The sequence below is a fragment of the Lentinula edodes genome (assembly GCF_021015755.1).
Source record: "Lentinula edodes strain Le(Bin) 0899 ss11 chromosome Unknown C8R40scaffold_2, whole genome shotgun sequence".
NCBI classification, from domain to species: Eukaryota; Fungi; Basidiomycota; class Agaricomycetes; order Agaricales; family Omphalotaceae; genus Lentinula; species Lentinula edodes.
In genome coordinates this window covers 1,016,025-1,033,312 of record NW_025764308.1, presented here as the reverse complement: position 1 = coordinate 1,033,312, position 17,288 = coordinate 1,016,025, and the positions used below count along the sequence as shown (strand labels likewise).

General features: G+C 46.5%; 5 protein-coding genes and 1 non-coding gene across 6 annotated transcripts; 2 read left to right on the top strand and 4 right to left on the bottom strand.

Annotated features, from left to right (window-relative positions):
• Nucleotides 1-1,682: 1,682 nt before the first annotated feature.
• On the top strand, nucleotides 1,683-6,360 carry C8R40DRAFT_1270071 (uncharacterized protein; the record flags this gene model as incomplete). The annotated part of the gene is made up of 11 exons (XM_046234032.1): nucleotides 1,683-2,204; nucleotides 2,395-2,575; nucleotides 2,622-2,779; nucleotides 2,836-2,935; nucleotides 2,986-3,191; nucleotides 3,254-3,328; nucleotides 3,385-3,549; nucleotides 3,606-4,040; nucleotides 4,094-4,222; nucleotides 4,278-5,088; nucleotides 5,146-6,360. 11 exons carry the CDS (start codon nucleotides 1,683-1,685, stop codon nucleotides 6,318-6,320), a joined length of 3,957 nt encoding a protein of 1,318 aa, XP_046091562.1. The 3' UTR covers nucleotides 6,321-6,360.
• Nucleotides 6,361-6,408: 48 nt separating this feature from the next.
• On the bottom strand, nucleotides 6,409-6,496 carry C8R40DRAFT_t28. The gene has a single exon. It is a non-coding gene; the product is annotated as a tRNA-Lys (tRNA).
• A 651-nt stretch (nucleotides 6,497-7,147) lies between these two features.
• C8R40DRAFT_1192057 (FAD dependent oxidoreductase) lies at nucleotides 7,148-9,301 on the bottom strand (the record flags this gene model as incomplete). Its single annotated transcript, XM_046233059.1, has 9 exons — nucleotides 7,148-7,705; nucleotides 7,758-7,782; nucleotides 7,841-7,869; nucleotides 7,928-8,207; nucleotides 8,263-8,529; nucleotides 8,589-8,698; nucleotides 8,762-8,914; nucleotides 8,979-9,053; nucleotides 9,074-9,301. 9 exons carry the CDS (start codon nucleotides 9,299-9,301, stop codon nucleotides 7,508-7,510), a joined length of 1,365 nt encoding a protein of 454 aa, XP_046091561.1. The 3' UTR covers nucleotides 7,148-7,507.
• A 2,301-nt stretch (nucleotides 9,302-11,602) lies between these two features.
• C8R40DRAFT_1158019 (20S proteasome subunit beta 3) lies at nucleotides 11,603-12,439 on the bottom strand (the record flags this gene model as incomplete). The annotated part of the gene is made up of 5 exons (XM_046229690.1): nucleotides 11,603-11,651; nucleotides 11,705-12,094; nucleotides 12,146-12,210; nucleotides 12,265-12,384; nucleotides 12,437-12,439. 5 exons carry the CDS (start codon nucleotides 12,437-12,439, stop codon nucleotides 11,603-11,605), a joined length of 627 nt encoding a protein of 208 aa, XP_046091560.1.
• A 101-nt stretch (nucleotides 12,440-12,540) lies between these two features.
• C8R40DRAFT_1080284 (uncharacterized protein) lies at nucleotides 12,541-14,188 on the top strand. Its single transcript, XM_046227081.1, has 4 exons — nucleotides 12,541-12,674; nucleotides 12,748-12,985; nucleotides 13,045-13,205; nucleotides 13,263-14,188. Exons 1-4 carry the CDS (start codon nucleotides 12,603-12,605, stop codon nucleotides 14,046-14,048), a joined length of 1,257 nt encoding a protein of 418 aa, XP_046091559.1. The 5' UTR covers nucleotides 12,541-12,602; the 3' UTR covers nucleotides 14,049-14,188.
• Nucleotides 14,189-14,545: 357 nt separating this feature from the next.
• C8R40DRAFT_1065503 (Bromodomain-containing protein) lies at nucleotides 14,546-17,280 on the bottom strand (the record flags this gene model as incomplete). The annotated part of the gene is made up of 7 exons (XM_046225672.1): nucleotides 14,546-14,863; nucleotides 14,913-15,232; nucleotides 15,284-15,580; nucleotides 15,634-16,000; nucleotides 16,052-16,525; nucleotides 16,591-16,907; nucleotides 16,980-17,280. The coding sequence occupies 7 exons, from the start codon at nucleotides 17,278-17,280 to the stop codon at nucleotides 14,546-14,548; spliced, it is 2,394 nt and encodes a 797-aa protein (XP_046091558.1).
• Nucleotides 17,281-17,288: the final 8 nt, after the last annotated feature.

The window sequence follows — 17,288 nt, the reverse complement described above, 5'->3', positions numbered from 1 at the left end:
TGAGATCATAATACAATGGATTATTCATCTGAAGCCATTCAAGAGCCTCAATAATTCTTGATCTTCGAACAAGAAGAGGTGTTTGCATGAGAGTTTCAATTGTAATCTCTGCATCAGGAGACCCTACCAAAATAACACAAATTTCATCATGAATTTGTGATAATGGAGGAGGGAGGCAGGTTGCCAAAGGACCTGGATCTTGTGGAAAAATACATACATTTCCCCGAGAAGCATACTGTCCTGATGGGCCAAGCTCTAGTTTGAACATACATTTAGTAGCTCGAGCCCGTGCAATGCATTGTTCTTCAAGAAATGTTAGACCATTTAATGCATCTGGAAGATCACCAGTCCAAGTTCCATTTGCATAACTACGCAGTGGCAATTGGACAAAAGTACGCTGTGATTTATCACGTACTGAGGTATTGTCAGTAGATGTTTTGAATCTCACTTCACGTTTACATTGTATACAGAGCTGGTAGCAGCCATTACTAATTGTGTGCTGTTGAAAAGCTTTGATTTTAGCTTGTTTTGTCTTTGAACGAAGCTCCTGCACAGCTGTATTCAGTAAAGAAATATCCAAATCTGTGCAAAGAATGGAACAAATTTTGTCTACAGTCTCAAGAGTTCCACAAAATGAACATACAACCTTTTTGATAGAGGTATTACAGCCAGCATCATATGATTCTTGCAAAATGGCCAATTTTTCATCCAAAGTTAAAATTTCAGGCCAGATTTCACTGTCAATAACAGGATCTGAATTTGTACTATTGAGAACTGGAGTTGGACTATGAGCAACTTTCTTCCTTTTGTGTGAAGAGGAGATGTGCTCAGATTTACGTTTATTGGAAGATTTCTGATTATAGTTTCGAAGTCCAAGGGCCTTGGCACACTCCAAAAATTCAAACTGAGAAATGCTAGGAACACTAAAAAACTTGACAATCTCTGCCTGGGCATGATAGATCAGACAATAATTAGAACATTGATGTTGAGCATAGTCAGTCAGCAAATCACTTTTATTTTTATGTTGATTGTAAGTATTGCGTGTACTCAAATTTAGGTGTAAAGATGCCATTTTGCGCAGATCATTACAAAGAATTGAGGATGACTGAATCAGGGCATGGAAAACCAACTGTTTTTGAGCAACAGTAAGACATGCAAAATTAGATGCATTGTATGAAGAGGAAGCTGAATGTGACAAAGATATAGATGGCAACACAGAAGCATTTAGAGTATTATCATTATCATTAACAGGTTCATTGATCCCGACAACGGGTGATGCAATCCCATTGAAGGGCATTGCTTGATATGCTGAGGAAGCAGTAAAAGGATTTGACTTAGACATATGAGGTGGGGGGAAAGAATGGGGGGAAAGAAAACAACGCAACAGCTTTATTTATATTGAAATACATGAGTCAATTTGACTGAATGTAACTTACAATCAATTTAGTCAATGTGACTCCATTTCGGATCTAATGTCAAGATCCGAGCATCTGCACTGACTTCATTATACATAATACCACATGACCCGTGGGAAATGGACAAGTCCAACTTCCCCTAGCATCCCCCCTACGAATCATACAATACATTTTTGTAAGGAGCCTTACCTAAAGGTTCGGCAATCACCATCACGTCTTTTTCTGTGCTCATTTCTTGTCCAGGCAGCTACCCCTCAGATTATTGGGATGAGCTCCGATGGCTACTTTGACGATGATATTGACGACGAAACTTTCGAGCAGCTTAATGCGATCGAAGCGCAATATCAGCAATCGACTGAGCAACGCCCTGTCAGCGCGAGAGCTCCTTCCCCAATCAACATAGATAGCTCTGACTACGGTGAATCTATCGACCTGGACGAGAGCGCTCTTGATGCTCTCAAAGCCATAGAGGATGGGACATTCCAACAGTTACCACGAAAAGCTGCCCCTTCACTCGCAAGATCATCGTCCAAAGGCACATTGCAGACTACTCTATTTGGAGAGGTCATACCCGCGGGAGTATCTACCACTAAATCCAAACCTCATGCCCAAAGGACCAGAAGCAAGCAAGAACCTCGGAAGACAAAGCAATGGGATCATACCGCTTTTGCAAAGACCGGAGTTAAGATTGGCAACGCAAGGGGAAAGGGCAAGAATAAGCAGCAGGACGAAGATGAGGAAGGGGAAGAAGAGGAAGAGTTCGAGTTTGAACAGTTTCCACCCCCTTTTGTATCTCGTGAGTATCATACGTTTATTGTCACGTCCACAGTTAACCTTATTCTGTGCAACTAGTTGGGTGAGTTAAAGCTCCCTTCTGTCAGATGCAAGCTCAACTTTGAACTTGCCGATGCGCGCTTAGTCCAGTAAGTGACGGTACGGTACTCGTCCTGCAATGGTCACATCTCTCAAATTTCTCCAGCCTCCCCCCAGGAAAATCCAACTGGACCTTTTGGAGGCTAAACACTGGATTTTCCCTTTAAATCGACCGAAACGTGATTATCAGTTTGATATCGTTAGGAACAGTCTCTTCGAGAATACAATTGTAGCTCTTCCGACTGGGACAGGAAAGACATTTATTGCTGGCGTAGTCATGTTGAATTGTGAGTCATCAATACGTCTTTCAACATACGCTCACTTTGCAGCTAGATTATCGATGGTTCCCGGAGGGAAAAGTAGTTTTCGTTGCTCCAACGAGACCACTTGTGTCGCAGCAGATAGAAGCTTGCCACGAAGCTTGTGGTATACCAGGAAGTGATGCAATTGAGATGACCGGGCAAGTTTCCAAACCAATAAGACATAAATTTGTGAGCTTCGTGTTTCTCTTGCCCATCCTTCTCCGATTTGACCTTTTCAAGTTCAGTGGGGACAGAAACGCGTATTTTACATGACACCCCAGACACTGATTAATGATCTACAATCAGAGAACTGCGATGCTCGAGATATTGTTCTTCTAGTCGTGGGTTAGTTCTCACTTATCGATGTCATCGAACGATTTTCCATTGAATCTTAGACGAGGCCCATCGTGCCACGGGCGATTATGCTTACAACCAGGTCATTCGTTACATGATGGCAAAAAACCCTCACTTCCGAGTGTTGGCTCTGACTGCTACTCCTGGCGGCAACAAAGAAGCTGTCCAAACCCTCATTGACGGACTGCACATCAGTCATATCGAAATCCGAGCCGAGCGAGAACTGGCTCGCTATAATCACGTCAAAGTATGTACCATTACCACGAAGTAGCATAATCCAGCCGCTGACCTTGCAATGCTGGTGTGCAGGAAATTGAGCAGCATGTCATATCAATGACTCCGGAGATCAACAGAATCAAGGATTTATTTCTTAAACTCATGGACGTAAGCCGCGTAATTTGATGGAGGAGAACGTCGTCTTTTACTGACAGCTATTCTAGTCTTTCTTCAAACCCATTGCACATATCTGGAGGGGATCTCCCAATTTAATGCGGATGCATCCATTCGCAGCGACATCTCTTGCCGCAAGTTTAGCCCAAGGACAACGTCATCTTTGCGGCCCTCTATATACCTTGAGCTCATTTGCTCGATGGCTTGGTTACCTTGTAAGACAGTTGTCCTACTGTCAGACTCGATCGTTCACCTTTTCTCCGAAACTCAGATGGAAGGTACGGTCAAGATGTGCTACGACGATCTTGAAGCCTACGCTCGTGGCCCTGACAGTACAGATGGTATGAAACCTTCGGAAAAAGCTAAGGCTACCAAAGCCAAAAAGGTGCACACCAACCCGCTGTTCCTCAGCCTTATGAACGAAATACGTGCTCAAAACGCGCAAGGATTCAAAATGCATCCCAAGATGGAGAAGATGAAAAATCTGATCATGCAGCATTTTGGTGCGCGAATGAGTGAGGATGGTGATCCGGAAAGTGGGGAAGGGGCAACGAAGGCCATGGTTTTCGTTACACACCGAGCTGCAGTAGATGAGATTGTGGAAGTCTTAAATGCGGAACAGCCCCTCATTCGGGCTACACCCTTTATCGGTCAAGGGACAGACAAGAAAGGAAAGAAAGGGCTGGCACAGCGCGAGCAGTTGGAGGTGCGACAATGATGCCCGTCTACTTCTGGCAGAAATTGATGCACTTCTTTCAGATCATAAAGAAATTTAAGAATAACGAGTTCAACATTCTCGTTGCAACCTCCATCGGTGAAGAGGGTCTTGATATTGGCGAAGTCGATCTCGCGATCTGCTACGATACGCAAAAAACACCGATTCGTTTGGTATGTGGAATATGTATTTTTGGGAAGAGCAATCGTTAACACGATGTGTAATCAGCTGCAAAGATTAGGACGCACAGGTCGAAAACGGTCTGGTCATGTCCACGTACTTCTCGCGGATGGCCGCGAAGAGGCCAATTTCGATAAAGCCCAATCTAGCTACGAAGATGTCCAAGCCTCGATCATATATGGATCGCATCTGGAATTCTACGCAGACGTTGAACGACTACTACCAGACAATGTTCAGCCTCAATGTCTCGAGAAAGAAATGGAGATAATTCCGTACGTACGCGATGAAGCACCCAAGAAGCGCGACAATTCACCAAAGAAGGGTGTAAAGCGCAAGAGGAATGATGACATAGGGAGGAACATACCACAGGGAGCTAGCACAGGTTTCGTCAGCGTTGCGGATCTGTTGGTCAAGGAGAAGGGAGGGAAGAAGGCTAAAAAAATTCGCGAACCAAAGAATTTCGAAGCCTTGGGAGAAGACGACGAGGACGATTTAGAGCTGGCCTCCGGTATTTTTGGTGAACCTCCGGCTCTCAAAAAGTCGAAATCCGCTTCTGCACCCAAACCCAAAGCTGGTACTAGTTTGTTGCGCAAATCCAAAACGCTCGATCCAAGTAAGCCGAAGAAGACGAAGAAGGCAAAGGAGAAGGAGAAAGAAGAGGCTCCTCCTCCTTCGGAATGGACAGCGAGCCAATTACAAGCCAAAGGAGTTGATGATTCCGACGACTTGGAAATTGAGAACGGTGTCCTTACGACGAAAACGAATACCTTATCTCCTCGTCGAAGCTCCTCCGGACAGGCTGTTGTCAATGAAGAGGCTGAAGTCATTGACTTGACCGATTCAGATCGTGAGGCTTCCGGTAAACCGTTGTTTCAATATCCTCAGCGTCACGGTTCAACTGACTTTCCTCTGAAAGATTTTGAACAAGCTTTCCAATCACCAACAGGATCCTGGGGCCAGTCTCCTCCGAGAGTATCTCCGTCGCGCAATGTCCAGAATATTGCTTGGCTGCTTGAAGACGAAGATGAAGATGTGCAACTGGACTTTGACATTGTAAATTCATCTCCGGTCGTTGAGCGAACGCAGCAACCTTTGGTACCGGATAACTCTGTCTTAGATCTCGATGACTCTGATTCATCGCCTGGACGTAGTCCATCTCAGGGTAGAATGTCGGTTGACGATTCATTGAAATTTATGAACGATGCTTCTTCCCCTACGCGCTCAGCTTACACCCGTGTCTCATCGTTGAGCGCAACACCGATAGACGATTCAATCGAGTTCATGGAATATGGGTCATCTCCGCCTCCGCCTTCACAAGTACGAAATGGAGGATGGTTCTCTACTCGACAAGAAGCCATCAAACATTCTAATACAGCGACGAAGGCGCCACCTACTCAATCCAAGATTCGTCGAGACGATATGCTCCCCCCTGACCTTCCTAGCAGCCCCGTTGATTCATCTTCCATTTCTATTCATACTTCACCCCAAGCTCCCGAACCCTCTTTCGCTGTAAGACCTGTGGGTAAGAAACGCATAACGACGCTGGCATTTACGAACTCCTCCCCCTTAATCGAAAGCCCAGCCCAAACCCATCGACGTCTGCATCGTCGACATGAATCATCTGGTTCAGAAATGCCACCTCCGACCATACCAGGTATAAAGCGCTCCCAAGACAAGCATGAACGCCGGAAACGACCACGTGTTCCTATGAAGCACAACCCTCTCTACGATTACGAGGCCACACATTCTGGGGACGAAGAGAGCGAGGGTTCCTCCGGTAGAGAAGACGTCGAGAGCGAGTCGGATCGGATGTTTTTGGAAGAGCTTCCAGAGACACAAGCCTCGCCCTCGTACGACCAGAGTCTGGCCTACCGACAGTCTCTCTTGACACAGGCCCCTGACGGAGGCCCGTCGTTCGCTAGCAAGCCAGTAAGAAAAGGTCGGTTCGGGCGCAACTCGATCAGAACCCAAAACAGTAATCGAAGGAGGCCAGGGGTTTCGAGCTCACCTACAAGGGAGGATGAAACAGACCTGTACGAATTCGGCAGTTTCGTAGTAAGTGATGATGCCGAAATATCTTATGAGATGTAAAATTTAAATAGTTTGAGGAGAATTGACCTTTCGCAAATTTGCCGAAATGGGTTACAAACAAACAAAAAAAAAAAAACTTCGACTATATAGCCCACCGCGAGGGTCGAACTCGCAGCCTTCAGATGCCCTTGCTCTTCATAAGAGTCTGACGCTCTATCCGATTGAGCTAGGCGGGCATTACAAATTTCTCTAAATTCGTCTTGATGATATCAATATCATAGCTTCGGCAGCTCGAAATTTATTCCTATTTACTCACTCCTGCCAAATCCAATTCTCAAAACAATATGCTACTCTCACAGAGTCCCTGGTGAACTTGGGAGGACCTTCGTCATCTGCAGCAGTGGCCGTGGACAATCCTCACACTATTCCATCAACATTAGATACTGAATGTCGCTTCATCCTCAAATAATTCGTTCTCTTGGACCTCCATCACCTTCCATCACATACTCAATGTGTCTCTTCTGTATGAATTTCGGCTGTCTGCTTTGTTGAAAAGTTGACCGAGAACTATCCTCTGCCAATGTTTTAATTGTGCTACTATTAGCACACTCTGTGCAAATCAGGGTTTGCGTTGGAAGTGCCATCGCAATGCGCCTACACTTGAGGCAGGTTAACATCCTAACATATGTTATCTCACAGTGTCTGCTGAACAGTTCGTCGTTCGCCGATCCTGTCTATACAGAAACCCCAATAGTAAAGCATTTGTGCCCCATGAACTTTGAGAAGAACCTGGTCAGAGCCCCCAGTGGGTCTGCAGTTCATAGAGTAAATAGGTGAGAGGGATGGTGATTGGTTACTCCGACTTAAGGTAAACTAAGGTAAATACTTCGTCTACTCTTCGAAAATTCCGCTCGAACTGTGATGAATTGGCCGGGGACAGACGACACCCTTTCTCATCTACAAAGAGGGTCTAGCGGGCTTAATCATCGACGGCGAGACTGGGGCGGTTATTGCAGTCATACTAGAATCGGAAATGGATACTCGTGTGGACGGTAACAGGGGTTGGGGAGTTCCCTCGAGAACCATCCTCGATGTTAGTTTTGGGGCTCATTGGAGGAACCGATACTTAAGCACATCTATCAGATGTTCAGTCTACCCGGACTAGAAGGGAAAAAGTGATATCATAAACAATGTGTTAAGTTGTAGCTGGTACTTTGTCGCTCTTTGCCACTCATTCCCTCCGCGCTCTACTGCACAGTCAAGTTGGCCTGCGTCTTCGTATCGGTTGCCGGGTCATGCTTCCATCCTGGAAGGTCAGCCAAATCCTCTGCGGGTGCTGCTCGCCTGGACTTTCGTGCATCCCCAGAACCCGGACGCCATCGCCACGATTCGCGCAAGTCCTCTTGTAGAGTTCCTTCCAACAATTCCACAACGTGTTTACCGATCTAGTATTCATCAGTATCCTGAACCCTCTGATAAGAATGTATGATTATCTACGATTGGAAGAAGCTTGAATGAATGCCTTGCAAGCTGTTCGTCAGATCAAGGAACAGGCTAGCAGAACAGAAGAGTCTACCTACCCGCTGTCACCAGTAGCCACGAAGAGATTCTGAAAGAGCTCCAATGTCTGAGGCATCCTGGAAATCCCGAAATTCAAAAATACGTACTTTCCATCTCGGATGCTCACATATCAGCAGATTCGCGTCTGCCGTATCAGCACACCAGCACATCGCCCGATTGAAAAGCTCTTTATCCTTGAATTTCGGTAACAAGGCAGCAATGGCTTTGTTTATGGTGATTTCAGACGCATCGGGGTACGTATCTGTCGGATGACGAGCATGGGACCTGGGGACTGATACTGATTTTGGCTCTGGGGTACCAAACGGCTGGTGCATCTTGTATCGAGTGAAGCCAGGAAATTCGTCGCATACCTTGATGATTCCGTGTCTGTGTGGGCACGAACTTGAGGAAATGGAGCAGATGTGACGAACAAAAAGCTTACTCGTCAGGCTCGAAGAAGAATCCAAGATCTTCATTGTATACTACCGGACAATCAGCATATTCTTTGATTTCTTCGGACGTGAGTTGCATGTGCGCATATACCCAGGCCTTGGAACAACATTGATCTTCGAGGTCGACGAGAGACGGAGTCCATGCGCCGGAAGCCAAAACGACTCTGTCAGCTATGTATTGGGTTCCATCCTTTGTTGTGGCACCTAGGCAAGTTTTCCCGTCGTTCGACAGAATAAGACTTTGAAATGTTCCCGAGCTGTGATAGCACGATATCAGGCTAATATGAATATCATATGAAATATACATTGTGCTTACTCTCCAAAAGAGAATTGGACACCGTGTCTTACGAGCTCCCTGCCGACTGAATCAATGGCCTTTGCTGCGGCCAACCATCCTCCTTGCTCAAAAAATATACCTTTCCAGCCCTTCAGTTCGCCGCAGAGCTGTAAGCCTAGAATACGATATACGAGAGGAGACCAACGGCGCACTTGGATGTCTGAACCTGCTAACTGGGGCACACGGCGAATTATTTGGGCTTCCGTGTCTAGCCATTCCACAGTATGACCAAGTCCCGCATCTTTCAGCTTTGCAATCGTGTTTTCGAGGTCTTCGATACCATCAGGAGAGCCACAGCAGTCTAACTATCTCGGGGATTAGGCCTTAGGTCCCAGTTGGACCTACAACGGATCATCTATCATTACTTACCCGTCCAGACCGATGATAATATGCAGTGAAAGTCGGGTCATTGGACCTGCAGAGACTGTTATCATATCCTTTTTGCTTGAAGGACCGCGATATACATGCCATGCGTCCTCCGCTTCAAGACTAAGTTGCTTGTCCACAGGATTTCGCAAACTGGTTCCCATTATTTTGTTCAAATCATTTCCGGCACTTTGAGCACTGGGAATGGGGTAAACATCGAGGACACGTATATTTCTATATCCTTTCCGAGCCAGGTGCAAAGCAGTAGAAGATCCAATGGTCCCACCGCCTCCGAAGATGAGGATACGTGAATTCAAGTCCAGCATGTGCCGCAGGGTTACCGCGGGTTGTTATCGGATAAAAAACAATTTCGCTAACCAATCGCATTATTGCGCCAGAAATCTTACATAATCGATCCGCAGATATGCCTCAATTCAATTCCGCAATGCTTTCATCACGCTATAAAAGGCAGATCCCATGTCAGCCAGTTTCGTTTGTTTTCCTTTCTTCCCCTCCCGCTTTATCTTCACTTTCCCCCCGTTTTTCTCTGTTTATGTTGTCTCTTTTTCTTCCACATGTCCACATCCTCCAACTCTTCAAGTAACGTCTTAAATATATGCAGAGGCCATTACTGTCTGCGAGTCCACTGGTGATTTTCCGAATATAGTTTTTTAGCTTGATTTTTCTTGTCTTCTCATCCCGTGCGTATCTGAATTCCTCCTCACGCTGATAGTTTGCTCACTCGCGTCTCTGCGCTTCAACACTATTCTAGACTAGTACGGATATATCATCCTACACTCAAAACACGAATTCGGCATCGCCAAGCGTGACCGTCGTCGTCGTCAGTGTTCATCACCGCCGCTGTCATCCCTTCTTACTCATCCGGCTTTCCCAATATCTGTGATATCCTACCTACCCGATATCTCGCGTCACCATGCTCAGTCACAGACCCATATATCTGGCTTCGAGCATTACATGAACCACCTAGCCTGTTCAACCCTAATTCCAACGTCATCCTTCGCCAACCACCATCTTCTCACGTCGACCATCAAGGCAGGAATTCCCGAGTGAGGCACGGTACTCGGGAACTTTACTATCGTACTCGGGAACTTCCATATGCATCCGTCGTTCAATGTCGCCTCACACGACGTGGATTGCCGTCCGATGTCAAATGACCAAGGATATATGCAAATTCAAGGATATATGCAAATTCTCAAGAATTGTGGTTACGGGGATACTAACAAATCCGATGTCTATCTGTTCAACGTGCTCTTTCGTTTTGGTGGGCTCTTCATTATTGACTTGGATGGACGGTCCCCCCTCTATGTGCAGGCTCATAACTAGGAATCCTCCAGGTGTCAAAGATATTTACTCAGAGATCTCGATTGTGTTTTTTCTTTTGACTCCGTCATAGCCCCAATAAGCACATGATGTAATCTACTGTTTTGTCTATATAAATCATCTGCTCGTTCTCCACTAGTCTCCACTCCTTTGTCCGAAACATCCATCGCACAACCAAGAGAAATATCTACCTGAAAGAACTTTCCAATATGATCGCTGTGGGATTCCTTTTTCCTTATAACTGCATCTCAGTGGGTGATTGATGTTCGTTCTAGACTGAAATAACCTTGCAATCCGAGCACTGTGGAAGCCAATCGTGCAACTGCGGAGCCTCGTGAGTGCTTCCCTCTTATGAGAAGATATTTATTGAAACCATTCCTTCAGCTGCACTTGCACGCCAGGCGATTGCAAGTGTTGATTGACAGCACTTGCCCTCAACAGATGTTCGAAGTTCTGTATGAACCAATAGTTATGAAGCTTTTTGTCTAGAACGTTTGTAGCCTTGTGTAACTTTTAAGTACTAGTGCCAAAGAATACTATTCAAGGCGCAATGTACATTGTTGTTTCTCATGCCAGATTGAGGCTCATCGGCGTCGTCGCTCTTACTATGTGCAATATCAATCAGTTGGTTTTGAGTTGATTCATGAGGGTAGAGTAGCACGGGCTACATAAAATCGGAAAGACACGCTAATGTATTTGTCAAGTACAGCTCAACGTTGAACGACGATTTAGATGTCCAGCGAGTTTCATCCGCTTCAGCAGCACCGGTACCTCCAGCAAAGATGCGTGCATATTGAAAGACTAATCCGGATGGTAGGGAAGCCAGGTTCCAAATAGCGGTAGGCCAGACTGGCCATGATCAATTACTGAGCCTACCTTTTCTGAAGCTTAGCAGACTCATCTAACCACATCATACATTGGTGGTCGCGCAACTCATGTCCATATGGAACAAGTATCTGGTGTGCCCCAGAAACTTTGCTCACCTTCCTCGGCCTGAAGAATGAACGTACTTTGAATGTTATATGCTTATAGCAGAATCCAGTGAAGGGGAATGTCGCTTACATCTTGATCTTGCAATGGTACTCATCGATATAGATCCGTCACCCTCAAGTTTTGCATCTGGCAACAATGAATCTGAACGCACTTGAGACTTCTAATAGATCTTTCCGGTCGACGAATGACAATCCTCTTTGAGATCCAACTATCATCATGTAGCTGGCGAGCGTCTCCTGCCAATGATCATCAAGTTCGGAGAAAGAGATGTGCCATTGATATACATATATCGTCTAATCCATTCTTCCTTTCAATGTACGACTGGTAACCTTGTCTTTCTCACTGTGAAGCATAGAATTGTCAGGATGGGATCGAGAGCAGAGAACATAACATACATCACATGCACGATTACACCCCAACCAGAATATGCATCACGGTCGACAGCATTCATAATCGTCTGTGATATGGTTTCGAATAGTTGATCTGCATCAAGATCTGGCTCCCATAAACCCTCAGCGACACCATACAATTTGGAGCTCGCTGTTCCTGCGACGACAAAGTCTTTCGCAAAGTTCAGGCAGCCGATGAGATCTGTTGCAGCAATGAAAGGTTTGTATCCGCCTGTTGCTGATTTTGAGAGACCAGCCATGACGGGTTCGATAAAATAGGGCCCGAAACGACGTTCGTAGAGCGTAGATGAAACTAAATGGGCGAAGGTCTCCGGCTCGATTTCTCGTTCTTCCTTGATGGTATACATATTCACTCTGTATCTGAAGGTTTCTCGTCTACGCAGGAATCAGATTTCAGTGGAAATCAAACATGAGATTTGTACGCACAGTGTCGTAACATCTGTTGCCAGTCCTGGTAGTCCAAGATAGATTCGGTCGGTTACTGGGAATATCTAGGTGGATTGCGGGTTGCTAATATCATCCGGAGAGCTCGAGCAGCTACGCACCTTCTGGAAGTTCGATGATATTCCCAAAGCTTGGTTGCCTAGCCGTAGGTCGGATGCGATTGCGACACAGTCTTTGCCCACCATGGCTATGACGGAGCCACCGTTATATTCCATTATCGACTATGAGAGATCATAAGTTAAGAGCTTTTACCTAGACAGACATAGAGCAAACCATGTTGGGCAGATGAAGGAGATGAAAGTACGCGTCAGGGTTTGTCGGGTTGAGAGTGACGCGTCCCCTCGAGTTCGTGCTTGTCACAATCTGGCCGGTAACACTCTCACACTATGACAGTGACTCAGTCACACGTACTTCTCCAGACTCCTACATTGACAATAAAATGTCCGCGAGTACGATTGCTCGCTGGAATGCTATATCTCTTACCCGTTCAGATGAACCTACACCGCTGAAGGTACTCGACTGTCAATCTACTGTCGCTTATACAGTGTATACTGCCCAATTCTCTCCTTCCTTCACTTCCTTAGCGCAAACGTGACGAAGACAGCGACGACGATGTTTCAATTGCCTCTCGCAGCCCTTCTCCTACCTCTGATGCAATGGACGTCGATCAAGACAATATAAACAAGTACGACGAATATGTTCGTCGACCAGCACGGGAAGTCATTACTGTCGAAACTCCTCTCAAGGCTTCGAATAAGGGCTTTGCTATGCTGGCGAAACTTGGCTGGGTAGAAGGCCAGCCTCTAGGTATATCCGGTGAAGGTATATAGTCGCTGTCGGATGTTGTGGCAAAAATACTGATTATCTTGAATTTATACCAGGTCGCGTCGACCCTATTCCGTTTCAGATGAAGGCAGACTCGACCGGTCTAGGCAAGGTCCGACAAGACGTTGAAATGATAGAGACAACAGTCTCCCAGCGCCGTGGGCTAGACTCTGAACGACAGCAGAAGGAGACTGAAGACCAACGGCGTGCTCGAGAAGTGTGTCGGTTCCTTTTATTCTATACCGTCCGCTCATGAACCATTATCTCTCCATAGGATGCCGTCGCACGTAAGTCTGCAGTAGCAGAGGAAATATCTGACGTCCTCAAGGCATTTTACTGTTCTCTATGCGATAAACAATTCAAGAACGTTGCTCAGTATGACGAACATACCAATTCGTACGCACACCATCATAAAGCTCGTTTCAAAGACATGCAAGCCAGTTCTCGTATAAAACCCCAGGAGGAAATAGAAAAACGAAAGGAAAAGGAGCAGAAACGGGAAGAGAAGCAGTTGAGGAAGATTGCGGCTGCAAGCGGAGTGAAGATGGCCAAGACGACTTTGCCTCCTAGTGGTGCACCTGTATTGGCACCTGTAGCTAGTGGCTCATCTGGATTTCAGCCGTCTGGTTGGGCTTCCGTTTCTGGATCGGGTGACAGCACGTTGTCATCATCCGGTGGTGGCTTCAAGAAGACTGGCTGGGCTTCAGTTGGCCCCTCTTCCTCACCAGAAACTCTGGCCCCAGTCTCTGGCGTAACTACTACATCTGGTGGCGGCGGTTTTAAGAAGGCTGGATGGACCACAGTAGGGTCGACGTACTCATCAATTGCCCAGGCAGTACCTCCAGCGGCAGCGTCCTCTGACAGCTGGAAGACTGTAACCTCTTCCTCTGGATCGTCATTTGATGCATCCTCGCTACCGGCGAATGTTCCAATACCTTCTGCGGCACCTTCCACTGCGGTAGAACCCATCAGTCAACCAGCACCACAACATCCACCTTCCAAGTCCCACCTTTCCCGCGTCGGCTGGCAACAGTTTCAAAAGAAGAATAAGAAGGTTTAACTAAGTGTCAGGGTTTGATTCTCTCTATGCAGGATTTTTGTTGGAGATAACAGTCGTTTGCGCTGTTCAACCAACATAAAAAATCTACTTCTGTACTTGCTTTCCAACTTACTCAGTTATATGTTGTACAATACAAATTGATTTAGCCTGGTTTCACTTTTTAAGCATGAAAATATAGTACTTCGATATAGTTTTATCATACACCGAGCAAGATAGTAAGAGAAGTATATTTGAAGACACAGCAGCGGAACTACTGCCCACGCGTCTTGAGCAGCCCACACGCACTGTGCAGTCAATGAAAAGTTAGTAGGAATAAGCGTAAGGATCATGGAAAAACAGTGAGCAGAGGTGCAGAAAAAGAATTGGGCCCGGTGCGGTCCATATAACGTAGGTCAAAAAAGAACAAAACAGTCAGACTGGGACTGGCGTAAATTGGGCCATCAGAACAAATATTAGAAAGGAGAGCTAGAAACTGGAATTGAAGAACGCCGCATTGATTACTCGGAATCACTTCCTGAGCTATCATCTGAGCTAGAGTCCGACGAACGATCGCTGTCGTGTGCATGAGCTCCAGAAGGTGCGGCACCGTTGGCTCCTTGGTCGAACAGTCTCATACGCTGCTCGAGTTGTCGAATCTTCTCGGCCTCGACTTCTTCGTCCATACTTTTGCGCTTCAAACCCCCAGTGCCAGTACCCTTTCCCGGACGATTTCGCTTTGGAGGGGCCGCCTTTAAAGGCCTGACGACAACATTGTAAAGTCGGGTGAGTACTGCTGTGGGCAACATATCGATCTCGAGTTCGATCTCTTCCGTACTCTGCAACGCGTTTAGAGATGAGAAGACACAACAGCGAGACAAGACTTACATCGCGAATTTCTGGAACACCTTCGTGAATTATCTGGATGACTCTCTCTAGTTTGGCCGGATCGAGCTTCTTGTCAATTGTATCGCTCAACTCCTTCTTCTGTTCAAAGGAAAGAACATCATCATCCGTGACCGCCTTTTTACCCTTTTTCTTGGACGTCGTCGGCTGTTTCGGCGGCTTCGGGTGAGAAACTTTGGACGTGGAGGGAACAGGCGCTTTCTCCTGTTTCACCTTTTTCTTCTTGTCCTTTGGTTTGCTCTTCAGCTGCGAGATAGTGCCACGAATGGTTTCGATTTGACTCTCCATCATAGCGATAGTACCTGAGAAGAATCAGTTAAAGGGGAATACGCAACGTCCACCGATAAGCTTACGGGCACGTTCTTCCTCGCTGTCTTCTTCCTCCTCTTCCTCCTCGTCTTCACTCATAGGCTCAGGGGGGAGGTTCTTCCACTTCTCATCAAAGACGCGTTGCAGCTCCTGGCCTGCTTGGTTTACGGGTGTGCCAGCAGGGTTGAAAGTGAAGCAGTTTCGGATCATAAGCTTGAAATCGTCCCAAAAGCTGGAAGCAGTACGATATTCATGGGCATCTAGCTTCCTCCGCATTGTCGACATGTCCATCGGCCGTTTGATGATTTTGGGATATGAAGGGATTTCAAGTTTCATCCAGTCTGTTCGGGCGTGCTAAGCAAAGATTTGATAGTATAGAGTATGGGACACCTACCGACTGGCTGATAAAATGGATTTGCAATGGTATAGTACTGTTTTTTATGCAGATCACTAAGTATTTTGGAGCAATACTTTAGCTGCTCAACTGATCCTGCGCTGTCCTTAACATGTTTGACCTTGCGTTGCTTCTTAGGAGCATCAGCATAAGGGAGGTCTTTTGGGGCAGGAGGATGAATTTCTCGCTTTGGACGACCAATAACCTCCTGCGCCTCGTTACGTCGAATGGTAGGTAATGAAGTAGAGGGCCGCCGAACGGGAGGCGCCTTCTTTACGAGGGCGGGAGTGGAAACTGGAGGCGGGGCAACAGCGACAGGCCTCTGAGGCGGTGGCGGCGGTGGGGACTGTTTCTTGACAACCGGAGCCTGTAAGCATAAGTAAGTCATTGAAAACGATGAAGTGCGACTATGGCTTACATCGACAGTTGGCATGTTCTTCACTTGTTTGTCAAATACCTCTTCTACTCGTCGGCTCATTGCAGTTATGACATGATCGGGCCCGTTAAACGTCACGCAGTTTGAAATGATCAGTCGAATATCCGCAACAAACTCTTCAGCAGTACGATAGCGAGGATTGAGAGAATTGGGATCGGGTTTGACGGGATTCGATGCAGTAAGTTTACGTTCAATTGTGGAAAAATCCATAGGATTTTTGATGATAGAAGGATAATGTGGAATGTTTAAAGCAACGGGATCAACAGGACGAAGGAAGGGCGATGCATCCTTCAGTTTTTTCAAGGATCGAATGGTTGATTGGCAGAACCGATATTGTCCTACCGTGAGTGTGGACGAGCCAGTGCTAGTAACTGGGGCAGAAGGATCGTGGCTTGCGGATGGGGGAGGAACAGGCGTCGCCAAGGTGGTAGCTGAAGGTGGTGGTGGAGTTGCAGACTTTCAGACGGCGAAAGGAAGATCAGCACGCCCAGAAATGGCGTACAGGAGGAGAAAAGGCTTACATGGGCAATTGACGCCTGGTCAGCATCAGAGTGTACCCGAGCCCTCTTTGCTGGTGGAGGCTTGTCATCGTCGTCATCTAGTATATCATTCGGTGTTGTATGAGCTGTAGAGCCATTGGTGCCACTAAAAGAACCTCCTGAAACACCAGGAGTTGTTGCAGGGGTGTGCTCTTCCATAATTATATCGGAATCAACATGAACGCCGTTAACACCATTGACACCATTGACGCCGTTGAGCCCATGGATGTCATTGATTGGCACTGCTGTAGCATCGTGACTATGATTAGTTTCCATTGGGGTGTCCGGGAGTAGTGAGCCTGTTTTAAAGTTAAAAATACAAGTTGAAATTGAGAATATGTAGTCGGCGACGAACAAAAAACAAGACGTACCGGAATCTAGTTCGGCAGCAACTTCACTTACAGTCAACACATCTTTCGGAGTCTCATCCTGAGTATCGTTGATAGGTTCTATAGGCAAAAGCTCATTGTGCGCGTCGCTTTCCTGGTCCTCATAGTGAACATCTATTTTCACCTCCGGAGTAATTTGGTTGGACACGGGGGTAGAAGGAGAAGCCGGCGGAGACCCAAGGACTTCGTTGCCCAGAGGTTGGTGTTCGGCGTCGGCATCGATTAAAGAAGCTTGGTCACCACTGAGGTCGACATCGGAACTGATAACTGGCGCGTCGTTCATATCCTTGT

Bases quoted from the DNA above. Each gene is read 5' to 3' on its own strand.
- C8R40DRAFT_1080284 (XM_046227081.1), top strand. From the start codon at position 12,603: ATGTCCGCGAGTACGATTGCTCGCTGGAATGCTATATCTCTTACCCGT. The intron at 12,675-12,747 runs GTACTCGACTGT...TCACTTCCTTAG, and splicing joins ATGAACCTACACCGCTGAAG to CGCAAACGTGACGAAGACAG. The intron at 12,986-13,044 runs GTATATAGTCGC...AATTTATACCAG, and splicing joins TCTAGGTATATCCGGTGAAG to GTCGCGTCGACCCTATTCCG.